We start from the raw sequence: 12786 nt of genomic DNA on the forward strand, positions 1-12786 counted from the left end.
GGAGGCGCCCAAACCTCCCCAAAGGTCGGCAGGTCTGCGCGGAGGAACGGAGACCTGCCGAGGTTTGGGGAGGTTTGGGGAGGCGCCCAAACCTCCCCAAACAGGAACGGAGACCTGCCGAGGTTTGGGGAGGTTTGGGGAGGCGCCCAAACCTCCCCAAACAGGAACGGAGACCTGCCGAGGTTTGGGGACGTTTGGGGAGGCACCCAAACCTCCCCAAAGGTCGGCAGGTCTGCGCGGAGGAACGGAGACCTGCCGAGGTTTGGGGAGGTTTGGGGAGGCGCCCAAACCTCCCCAAACAGGAACGGAGACCTGCCGAGGTTTGGGGACGTTTGGGGAGGCGCCCAAACCTCCCCAAAGGTCGGCAGGTCTGCGCGGAGGAACGGAGACCTGCCGAGGTTTGGGGACGTTTGGGGAGGCGCCCAAACCTCCCCAAACAGGAACGGAGACCTGCCGAGGTTTGGGGAGGTTTGGGGAGGTGCCCAAACCTCCCCAAAGGTCGGCAGGTCTGCGCGGAGGAACGGAGACCTGCCGAGGTTTGGGGAGGTTTGGGGAGGCGCCCAAACCTCCCCAAACAGGAACGGAGACCTGCCGAGGTTTGGGGAGGCGCCCAAACCTCCCCAAACAGGAACGGAGACCTGCCGAGGTTTGGGGACGTTTGGGGAGGCGCCCAAACCTCCCCAAAGGTCGGCAGGTCTGCGCGGAGGAACGGAGACCTGCCGAGGTTTGGGGAGGTTTGGGGAGGCGCCCAAACCTCCCCAAACAGGAACGGAGACCTGCCGAGGTTTGGGGACGTTTGGGGAGGCGCCCAAACCTCCCCAAAGGTCGGCAGGTCTGCGCGGAGGAACGGAGACCTGCCGAGGTTTGGGGAGGTTTGGGGAGGCGCCCAAAGCTCCCCAAACAGGAACGGAGACCTGCCGAGGTTTGGGGACGTTTGGGGAGGCGCCCAAACCTCCCCAAAGGTCGGCAGGTCTGCGCGGAGGAACGGAGACCTGCCGAGGTTTGGGGACGTTTGGGGAGGCGCCCAAACCTCCCCAAACCTCGGCAGGTCTGCGCGGAGGAACGGAGACCTGCCGAGGTTTGGGGAGGTTTGGGGAGGCGCCCAAACCTCCCCAAAGGTCGGCAGGAGGAACGGAGACCTGCCGACGAGCCGCGGCCACACAGGGTATTCCTGTGTATTCAGGCTTGCAAAATGGCGGATCGAGCCTCTGCTGGCGGCAGAGGCTTGCAGAACGGCGGATCGGCTTATACTCGAGTCAATAACTTTTTCCAGTTTTTGGGGGTGAAATTGGGGGTCTCGGCTTATACTGGAGTCGGCTTATACTCAAGTATATACGGTAAATAAATGTAAAAAGAATCACTGAGAATGAAAGGATCTAAAAAAAGACAAACTCAACGAAGTCCACCATGCTTCTTTATTAAGAGCTCTTGGTTCTGGTTCAAATATCAGTGTCCGTGAGAACTACCGTATAACTATAATATCTGCTGAATCATTTTTTTTTTAAAAAAAATCTCAAATTCTACCTTCATTTTTCTAATTAGGCATTCACATTTTAGGAAATGGGCATCTTACTTTTTCAATGTTATCAGGTCTTTCTTCCGAAAGTATCAAGACTTTTCTAGCTTTTTCTTCTTCAATTTGGTCGAGGCAATTTGGATCCTTGGAAAGAGCATTGGCCATTATATGAAAAGTGGTTCCCAAGAGGAGGTTTTGGTTACGGAAAGTAATAGGATTATTGCTCATGCTGCTCAGTTTAACCTCATCTGTTGACAAAAAATTATAAAATTAGTATGCTGGTATAATACCGCATACAACCAAGGATCATTTCCTTAAGGTCAACATCATGATGTTCTTACGTATTGATGGAAAATCTACGCAAAACGCTTACCCAGTAGAGAGACTGTTTTGAGTACTGTAAGAATTTGTTCAGGACTACTTTGACTCCGGCTGCGACTATGGCTAAAACAACAATAGCTGTGGTTCCATTTTACTCGCCAATCTTCACAAGTCTTAGAATCTCCATGCAAATCCTTCAGAAGCTTTAAGCCTACTGAGAAACTGTTCTATTTTGCAATCCGACAGGAGAAAAGAATGAAGAGATTACCATAAGAACATGGAAGAAGAGTGAATCTCTTGAGTTCAACATATGAAAATTAAGAGTAATAATACGCATTACAGAAATGCCACGGTGTTAATAAAGGGTTTTTTGACTGATCATCTGTTTTATTTAAATATTGAATTCAAAAGATCAAATAAGCCAATTCTCTGTGGGCGCGCTGACCCTCTGGAATGAGTTGCCTCCGGAGCTGCGGATGGCTCCTGACCTTCGGTCCTTCCGCCGTGACCTGAAGACGTGGTTGTTCCAACAAGCGGGCCTGGACTGACTACGATTTTTAATTAGGCTTTTTACTGGGTTATATTGTTTTGTAATTTTGTATTTATTGTTTAATTCTCTTTTAAATTTTTTACTCTATGTTTTTTAATTTTTATTGTTGTGAGCCGCCCTGAGTCCTCAGGGAGAAGGGCGGCATATAAATTTAATAACATGAAATGAAATTTTGCTCATTTGGTACCTCTGACGGTGTCTATTTCAATAAACTATGCCTAAAACAAATCTTGGCATAATGGTAGGCACATACAGCCCTGTTATACTAAAGAATATTTTAAGGGAATTAATATGACTGAATCTCTCAAAGCAGGCACAATATATCTCAATGAAAGCCTATATTATTCTGTTATATTTTGTTCTCATAAAGTAAAGGTCATAGATACCTGTTTCCTAGCACACTCTATCATCTTCATTTTCATAGCAAACTTGCAGTTTTTAATCTCTGAATATGTATCTTCGTTCTTATTGTCCATTTCCATGCTGAAAGAAGCATCTCCATCTAATTCCATGCTGTCATCTAGGTGGGTACTAGAAAATTTCTCCTGAATTTTGTCAAGGAAAAAGCATCTGCACCAAAAATTAAGAAAAAAATTGAGAACCCATCTAACTATCTAAAAAAGGTATTTTTGTTTTGCCTCACAAAATGAGAGCTGGGCATAACAATGATTTTATTAGAGCTCTTAATGACCTTCCCCAGACAGTTTCAGCAGTAAAACTGAGCAGTTGAGAGCAGGAATCAATCCATAAGCTTGTTTCAATCTGAATATATTTTTGAAACTCATAATAAAAGGTATTTTAAAACTTATAAGGGTCAATATTTTTATTTAGGAAGTCTCACAAATCCGCAAAAGTCCTCAAGTTGTTACCAAATGGCCCCATTTTTCTCCCAAGCTGATAGATTTTAAGTGACCAAAAGAGTGATCTTGGGAGAGAGATTTCACCAGGGATTGTCTTGGGTGTACAATAAATATATGTAAACGCCAATAACTGAATCAGATTGTTTTTTACCTATTTGCAATTATATCATCCCAAATGTTCATAGGATCCATTTTGGTATCAGGATATGTGCTTGTCCAAATACTGAGAAATCTCTTAAGGGAAACCTGAGAAGTTAAATTACCTAAAAAGCAATTATTGAAAAAATATATATTTAAAACTGCCAGCAAGTGAAGAATCGCATTTTAAGCTAAATAAATCATCATAGTTAACAGATTTTAAGCTCTGTAGGCATATGCTTGTATTCATGCAGGCTAAACCATAAAAAATAAATTTACAAACCACAATGGCACATTAAGCTGAAGCCAAATGAAACGCATGATATGAACCTAATACATTTCTAATACATTTGTTTTAGAAACATCAGTTTTATTGGTCATTAGAACCTTTTAATACTTTTTGTATGTTAAAAATCTGTTTTTATGAAGTGTAATATACAGAAATAGTTTCAATCAAATTTTTATATGCTCTTATGTATTTGAACCAACTAATTCAAACAATAAAATGAGCAGTAATGCCATTAAAAACCCCAAACCCAAAATGCTATCCACCAGCGATATCCAAAACTATGTTCGTTATTATTTTACTAAAACAATATATTTAGTACATAACAAGTGCTGCATTTGGGGGGGAGGGGAGGAACTTACTTGGTTTACTCATAAAGCTGATGAAGTCTTGTGTTTCCGTTAAAGCCTGAACTGACTGCAGTTTGATCATACGGCTATTGTACAATAATGAATCAATATTGGAGTAGTTCTGTGGGAGAAAAAGCATTCGTTTTGAATTTCTATCTGACAATCAGTGGATTTTCTTGGATTTCCCTGATATAATCATCTTATCTTAACAATAAAAGTTTTATGAACCCATTTATCCCATTTTAATATTGCTGCATGTGGTGGATCCATGTACAGAATCTCTGAATGATATAATACTCCTGATTAGTTAATACAATTAGCATGATATAATATTCATTCATTCTGAAGTACCTGCATGAACACTTGCATGGCATTTTTCACATAATATCTGGCTCTGTCAAAATCATCCTGTAAAATGTAGAGAAGACTCAACTCTTGGCTGTAATACATTTCTATTAGAGCTTTCTTCTCTTCTGCTTTCATAGCCTCATCAATAAAGGTCAATAAAGACTGGTCACTGCCACCATGAAGGAGAAGTTTCAACTTGCTGCGAATTATGTAAGGTAAATAAGCTTCCTAAATTGTAAGAAAATTGGAATTATTTTTCTGTAATAAAACACACATTAACATGGTACATTAAATTGTAAACTCTACAAATTTATATATTTTAAAATACAATCAGGTTCTCCAACACACAAGTTTAATGTTGAAACTGAGAATTCTCTCCCCCCCAACCAAATAAAGGTTAAACCACAGCACTGTACATATTTTAATGTATTATACAAAGCAATTCTTAGAGGAAAGGTCAATGGCTCAATTAAACCCTTTCCTTTAGGCTCACAAATATAACATGAGAACAGAGGCATGCGTATATCTATATATCTATATCTATATATTTTTTTCTGAAAACCTGGAAGAACGGATCACTCCATATTTTATTTAGGTCTGCTGGTTGCCCATTATCAATGTTCACAGTCGAGCAATATTCCAGAGATTTCCATTCTGTCAAATGGTTGTAGCATTCAAGAGATGCGATTTCCCAGAAATCCTTTTCTGCTTCGGTTGGCTCGTCATCAGGCCAGTCTTGTATAGAGAGCGCCTACCAAAGCAAAGAAAGTTGCAGTTTAGCAGTTAATATAAGGCTGCTGGAAAAAGTTGTGCCTGTGATTTGTACGAATATATTTATGGAATTCTGAGTTATTTTTCCCACAAAACTGAAATACATCTATGAAATAAATGCCATCAGTTAGGGACATAGAATGATTCTTACAAGAGGTCTATATAGATCAATATTTACATTCACTGGCAATGACTTTCCCAGTCTTTAGAGAGAAGCCTTTCCAAGCTCTACCTAAAAATACCAGAGATTTCTGCATTCAAAGCCTATATGCCACTGAACAGTCATAATAAACGAAGTTCATAGTATAAGAATTTTTATAAAAAGTACTCTAAGGAGTTGCCAAAACTATATTCAACAAAGCTAACTTTCATGAGCTGCAATACTCCAATTTAAAATAATTTAATTTTCATGTGCTGTAATACTACAATTTAAAATACCGATAACACTACACAGTATGCTACAATATAAGAGCCATGGTGGCATAGTGATTAGAATGCAGTATTGCAGGTTAACTCTGCCCATAGCATGAAATTTTATTCTGACAGGCTCGAGGTTACTCAGCCTTCCATCCTTCTGAGGTCAGTAAAAAGAGAACCCAGATTGTTGAGGACAAAATGCTGACTCTGTAAACTATCGGAGACTGCCGTAAAGCAGGGGTCCCCAACCTATGGGCCATAGCCACAGCCCAGGCTGGCCAGTGCGCGCAAGCGTGGGTGTGCATTCTTCCCTCTCGCTAGCACCCATGGCCCCATTTGCAAATGCACGTGGGTGCGAATGGGGATGCTAGTGGGGGGAAGTGTCCGCGGCCCATTTGCGCATGCGCGAACAGCCCACTACGCACCAAGGGGTGTGTGTGGCCATTTGCCCATGTGCACACTGACAGCGCATGCGTGAACAGGGCCGCTAGTGCCGCACCAGTGTGTATGGCCCCATGTGCCCATGAACGCAGCAATTTTGAAGCTGCTCTCCTTCCCTCTGGTCCGCGAGCCTGGAAAGGTTGGAGACCTCTGCCATAAAGCACTATGGAGCAGTATATAATCCTAAGTGCTATTGCTATTGCTATGTTCTATTTTCATTATGGACTGGACCAGACATGTCAAACTTGCGACATCATGTGACGTCACGCAATGTATCGGGAGTTTTGCCATTGCCGGCAATGGGGTGGGTGTGGCTTCCAGATGACGCATCCGGCCCGTGGGCTGGCAGTTTGACACCCCTGGACTAGACTAAACATTGCAATTTCCCTTCTCAGAAGTGATCATAAATTATAACATTTTACCAAGTTATTTATTTAGGGGTGGGTTTTTTTGTCAGATTTCTATTCTTCAAAACTGGCTCAGACCAATTTAGAAAGACAGGCAAGAGACAAAAATAGAAGGAAAATATTGGGGAAAAGAAGGCAATCAGTTATTTAAGGCCTGAATAAAACAGCAAATCATAAATAGTCATTTAAGCAGTTCAGGCTGATCAACCCTGTTTCTGCAATTCTTCAAACACAGGGTTACTATCAGTAGGAGCTCAGTTTTTTAATCTAGCCTAGAAGTAAGATATTGAACTCAGCTGCTGCAATGAGGAGGTAGGAAGTGCTTGGCCTATAGATGGGCTAAAACATGCTCTACTGTTGGCTTCCCCACCACAAACTGACTCAGTCTTAGGCACCAAGGAAAAGCCATACCTCTGCATCCTTTTTGTTGCTGCTTTTTCTTTGGCATGAAGTAAATGCCTACAGTAGTTATTTGTTTTAAATATTTCTACAAGTCTGATATGCTATTAATCTCCAAACAGTTCATAGCATTAAAATACATTGTTATACAATTTTAAGATTAGAAGAGAATACACTGCCATAAAATATTTAAGGTGTGTTAAAATATTTAACCCAGTGGTTATTAACAGTGGAGCAGTATCAACATATGTCATGGAACTAAAAATAGTTTCTATTTGTAACTAATTTTTAAAAAAGATGCAGGATGGAAGGTATATATACAAATATTTGTTTTCATGTTTTTACGCTAATACAAAAATCTGGCTACATATGGTGCTAATCAGGGTCAAACAGCAGCCTAACTGGTACATTCTGCCAGCCTACACTGCAATATTTAAGACATCACGTTACCAATAACTGGATCACTGTTGTTCATTTATCATGTTTAGGACTTATGATAATAATATCTGAGCAGAAAATGGGAAAGAACATTAATCACTGAGCATCTGTGCCTTTGTTGAATTCCTGTTGTGGATTATTGTTTTAATAAAAGGAGCTTCTTTAGATGCCTCTGGATTTGTTTTCCATTTGAATTATTTTAATTAAAAATGTCTTTTGATTCAACCTCATCTCAAAGGTTATTCTTCAATTGACCTATCTTTTAAAGCATATTAATAGCTATAAAACTGCATTAATAATCTTTATAAAATTTAAATATATTTATGCACAATTCAGGTTCCTTCTTTTTCCTCAGGCACCAGTTATGCTGATGATACTTTTTGCATTTTTACGTGACGTTCTATTTGTTTCCCCTTTATGTCCTTGAAAATGCTGTACTTTATAAACATAATTGTACCTTATCATACAGCTTAGCTGCTTCAGCATAATCACTTTTTGCTTCAGCTAACAAAGCATTGTGGGTAATTTCCTTCGTTCCAATCTTTCCACTAAAAATATCCCGGACAACATCATAATCTCCAACAGATCGATAAAGCCTACAATATTTGGGGGGGGGGGGGAGAAACTTCAAATTACTAAAATAATTCATTCCTCAAATCGATGAGGTTAAACTAATTTTCCAAAGACACAGATAAATCAAGGACAAATTTCATAGCTCAGGATACAAAGAAACTCAGCCATGATAGGTTTCTGTATTCATACCGCTTGCATAATACATACTACCACCATCATCATCAGTTTGTTACCTCAGCTAGCAAATCTTTTTTGCTTTTGAGAAAAATCTGATGATTGCCAGAATCAAAATCAGGTGATAGCTAGTGGGGAAAAGCTGTTCTGAACTAAACTGCAAATATATGCCAATCGGTGCCTGACTTCTCTAACCTCTGTCCAATTATATAACTTCATAGTAGCCATGCAATCAAGTCCAAAATCACCCTTACCCCATGATAGAACTAATTAAATTACCACCTGGGCACCCCACGTGCTTTTTCAATTTTCTTCTATTTCATAAACCATTATCGTTTCTTAAATGCATGGATTGTGTGATTCTCTGTCAATCAATTCTAATTCAAGTAGCCAGGAGGCTCATTTGGCTCTTCCCCTCATTCAAGAGATTTAAACTATTTATCTTTTCATTTGATCTCAGTTTTAATCAAGACCAAAAGTTGGCCAAAAAACCCCACCACTCCCATTATTTACTATCCTAAAGCTAGGTACCCTAGGCAGGCTCTATTTTAATAATTTGCAAGTAAGCTAAGTTAGCCAATTTGAATTAAGCGTGTTGCTTGGTATGTCCAAATAACGCTTCATACTAAGGACCACTGAATTCTTTGAGCCAAATCATAAGTTGGATATAGCCATGTTTGAACTGACTGCCTTTGCCTATTGCATCTGTTGCCCATGAATTTCTGACCTTGAGTTCAATGAGTAGAGGGATAAATAGTAAATTAAACATGGTGTCAAACAAAGCTTTTAGTCACATCTTTGGTGTAGATTCTCCATATTTTTATTTTTTTCTTCATAGTACTTTTTAAAAAGCCTTAGCATTTTTGTACTGTATTTCAAAGTGTTTTTGCAGTAAGGCTTCTAATACAGTGCCACTTCTTACTCAGTACTGGATAACTCAAGGTATACTTTATAAATGGCTAACTGTATAGAGATTCTTTATTATTTAATTAAAATAAAAGAGACTGAAATCATAACTTCAGAAGTAAAAGGTGATCCAAAATTCTGACAATATACAACCAAAGTCATTGCCATTATATTAATTTCATTAATTTAAATATTATCTTTTACACAATTCTAAAACACAAGTGCCACTTAAGGTAAAAATCTACCAATATTTTCTTTCTCAAGGAAACCTTACCTAGCAAGTTCAATCCACCTGGTCACATCAGGTGAAAGTTCTGTCTTTCCACGCATTCTTTTGGAGGGAGGCTGCTGCTCCACAGGTGAAAGGTGAACCAAAGCTTGTTCAAGAAGAAGGATGCCCACTGGTTGCTGTAAACTTGCTAAACAGCTAGTACTTACACTGTAACAATTGAGGTCTACCAATTCTTTGTGCTGATAAGTCATCTCCTATTATAACAAATAAACAATTAATGAAATTGATTTCATTCTGATAATGGAGTAACAGTGAGTTATAGTCACCAATATTAAATATAAGAACATATTCAAACCTTTACTGAAATTTTTAGAAAGAGATCTAAAGTACTTTGAGGGGGGGGGAAGAGAGAGAGAGAGAGAAGAGGGAGATTTTATATAAGTAAGAAATAAAGAAGTAAAAAATAAATTCACAAATACAATATTGAATGCCATACCAGGATGCAAGCGATGAATGGTGGAAAATACAACACAGTTGTAGTTAAAAAATGATTGAAGTCATGCAACAATTGCTGGATGATATTATTTCTTTCAGCCAGAGACTTGGATTTTTTCATTTCTTCCAGAATTCCAGTAAACAAGCTGCTGAAGAGTTGTTTAGCCAGCGTGGGATCTTTCTGAAAATTGCACACATATAAATGATATGATTGCTTACCACATTCTGCAAAAGTATTATAACAGTATGAACAATACGCTCACTAGAGTAGTAAATGTCCTGTTTCAAATTGGATAATATTCCATATTATAACCTAATTTACACATTTTAAAATTTTGTAGGAAATATTACACAACAACTATTAGATTTTATGTACGGTAATCATGATAAACAATTTGTGAGTTCTTGTAAAAAAGTTTCTTTTAAAAGATGACAAATACTAAAACAAATTGCAATGAAACTTGTGAAAGATGGTTGAATAAGAAAGCACGAAGAGTTACAGAAAACATATTGTTTCTGCACTCTAAACTGGAGATTACAATTGCCTGTGAACTCTATGCAATGCCTGAAAGTAAAAGAATCTAATGAATTAAGTGGTCTAAATAAATATATATTTTAATATGCCAATCTCTGAGTGAAAATATGATTCCCAGGGACTTGTTTTTACAGAGCAAAGAAAAGCATCACTTTTTGTATAGTACATTTCCACTGTACATGAAAGATCTGAGGTTTAATCATGTTCAGAATCCATGAATACAAATGATGACGATGATGATGATTTCACAGAGTTAGGATTTCCGACTTTTCCATAGAGAAATGGAAAGCCGGCCATAAACAATTTTGTAGCTATTCTTGTCTTTGTGGCCATTGTATTCTTTTGGGGCAAAGGGGACATGTAAAAAACAAACTCTGTTTTTGCCAAGATCAGATAAACAAGTGTTTGGGTAAGCTGCTCGCTTGACAAAACTGTCAGAGAGCAGGAATTCTGGCTTCTGTACCAGCCTACTACCGGCCCTGCAGAAAAGGCAGGGACAACCTCTTTACAAAAGGCAAGAGGCTGAAACTAAGCCTGCCAAATTTATTAACATAAAACAGAGCAAAACAAGACACGAACCATGAAACAGGAGCTATTCAAACGTCTGCCTTCAGCAAACCAGCCCTCCCACACATTCCCCTTTTAAACAGTTCAGGGCGTGGCTTCTCTCTGCCTCCTTCCGAGGTGCCCCATTGCCTTCCTCTGTTTACTCCTGATTGACTGCCTCCTGTGTCGGGCGTCCTTGAACAGGGCCAGCTGTATGTCATCTTCATTCACGCTGTCAGGCTCATACAGCTGGGTCTGCGTCGTAACCAGATGGGAGGGGCCTGGCTGAGGGCTCTGCGGAGCCTCAAGGCCATCATCAGCAAGCTCTCCAACACCCTCAGCAAGCTCTCCAACACCCCCCTCCTCCTCCTCTGAATCGTCTGACCCAACTGCCGAACCCACAGGCTGACCCTGAATCACAACATTCTGAAGGCCTGGTTTCTTGAAGTTGGGCAAGACTGGAACAGTAAAGGATCCCTCCCCCATGCTTAAACAAGCATGAGATTGTTTGAACAGTCCAGCCTCTGAAGCATGTAACAGGAAGAATACGCTTCTGGTTACAATAAGCAACATTTAAGCACTTTAAAAGACCTCGTGTGTTATATCATGTTTTAAATCTGAAATGCCTCATTTTCAGGTTTACCTCAGGATCATTTGATATAATACGGTGAGAAAACAACTATTTATTTTTCTAGAATGCAATAAGCTAAAGAAAACCTGGTATCAAACTCTGCATATTAAATTATGTACTAAGACTAAACAATTACAAAAATAATTTAAAGAAAAGAAATACTGTCTAATATGTAAATTGGACTGACTCAGTGCAATAATACAAAAACACAAGAGTCTTCAACAAAAATACCCAATATCCAAACTTTTAGCATGCTGCTCTTAAATTGCATTTACTAAAATTGTTTAGCTCAAAGATATTAAGAATCCTTGGTAAAATAGCCTACCTGTGCCACAACCTGCAGGGGAGTAATTAGACTGCTGTATTCAATCTGGATGTCAGGGAGGTCTCCTTGTCTGTATTTTCTGTACAAAGTGATCTGAGCATCCTGCTTTATCTTCAGCTGGGATTTTATTTCCTGAAACAATTTTTATCATTTTGTCACAAGTAGTAAAAAATTTGTACCTCAGATAAGACCAGCCCTTCAACTTCCTAACTGTCTCTCTAATGCTCCCCTCTGACGAAAGACAGGCTTCAGGAAAGTGGAGGCTAGAGCAAGGGTGACCATACTCAACTACTAGCTCTATATGTTTTCCCCTTGGCTTCACCTCATTAACTATAAGTGATGATTTTCAACCAGCAGCAGTCAAAATTCAAGAGATGACGAATCTTGAATTTAATAAGCCCCTAGCTTGCCATTTTAGATTGCTGGGCAACTTGATAAGAGTCTTCTGCATGCTGACCTTTTCTTCTTTCCAACACCCATCTAATGCTCCTATGCCTTCTTTTAGATGCCAGATTTTTATATATACTTTGTTTTTATTTCATGTTTTTTTTTAGCTTTTTCTATTTTTTAAGATTATTTTTATTCTATGCTTTTTTAATGACTGTACCCACCCACCTAATGCTGGTCTATAACAATAGTAAAGATCTGATCTGATTTGATTTGCCCCTCACAGAATAACTTAAATCATTCACACTTCCATTAGTTTGGTTTTATTACTAAATACATTTTTCCCTCTCAGTGAAAATGTTCATTTCCAGATCAGAAAGAGGAATCTAAAAACCCATGAATCTCCACAGTCATCTTCTAACTTTATAAAGGGAAGAGTTACTGCACACCCTTTAAACCAAGCCAGGTATTTGCTTGGTTATCTAACATTATCCAAGCAAAATGCAAAAATGATAGATTGGCTTTCTATTCACACATGTATTTTTTTACGCTTTGTGTTTTTTTTCCAGTTATAATTTGAATATTATGGCTCAAAGTTTAACTTTGATTCAAGAAAAGGTAGCTAATTTTAAATACTTATGGAACTGCCATGTACGCATTATATGGCTTCTCCACTGATCTGGACTGGATTCCTCTGTGAATGAGATTGAAGAGAATGTCACTTTCTTGAAATAGGTCGG

General features: G+C 39.2%; 1 protein-coding gene and 1 long non-coding RNA gene across 2 annotated transcripts in view; one reads left to right on the forward strand and one right to left on the reverse strand.

Moving 5' to 3' along the window:
- PRKDC (protein kinase, DNA-activated, catalytic subunit) overlaps positions 1 to 12786 on the reverse strand; it is a 97387-nt gene that overhangs the window by 19671 nt on the left and 64930 nt on the right. The window contains exons 61-71 of the mRNA XM_083357595.1: positions 11660 to 11791; positions 9624 to 9803; positions 9170 to 9381; positions 7700 to 7838; positions 4932 to 5120; positions 4373 to 4597; positions 4034 to 4142; positions 3399 to 3510; positions 2774 to 2957; positions 1890 to 2064; positions 1574 to 1764 (exon numbers count right to left, since the gene is read on the reverse strand). Of these exons, the coding sequence (XP_083213721.1) occupies positions 1574 to 1764; positions 1890 to 2064; positions 2774 to 2957; positions 3399 to 3510; positions 4034 to 4142; positions 4373 to 4597; positions 4932 to 5120; positions 7700 to 7838; positions 9170 to 9381; positions 9624 to 9803; positions 11660 to 11791 (1848 nt within the window). The remainder of the gene's footprint in view (positions 1 to 1573; positions 1765 to 1889; positions 2065 to 2773; positions 2958 to 3398; positions 3511 to 4033; positions 4143 to 4372; positions 4598 to 4931; positions 5121 to 7699; positions 7839 to 9169; positions 9382 to 9623; positions 9804 to 11659; positions 11792 to 12786) is intronic.
- On the forward strand, positions 4516 to 7417 carry LOC310637245. Its single transcript, XR_014491891.1, has 2 exons — positions 4516 to 4584; positions 7293 to 7417. It is a non-coding gene; the product is annotated as an uncharacterized lncRNA (long non-coding RNA).

Source organism: Vipera ursinii (genome assembly GCF_947247035.1).
Source record: "Vipera ursinii genome assembly, chromosome: 3".
NCBI classification, from domain to species: Eukaryota; Metazoa; Chordata; class Lepidosauria; order Squamata; family Viperidae; genus Vipera; species Vipera ursinii.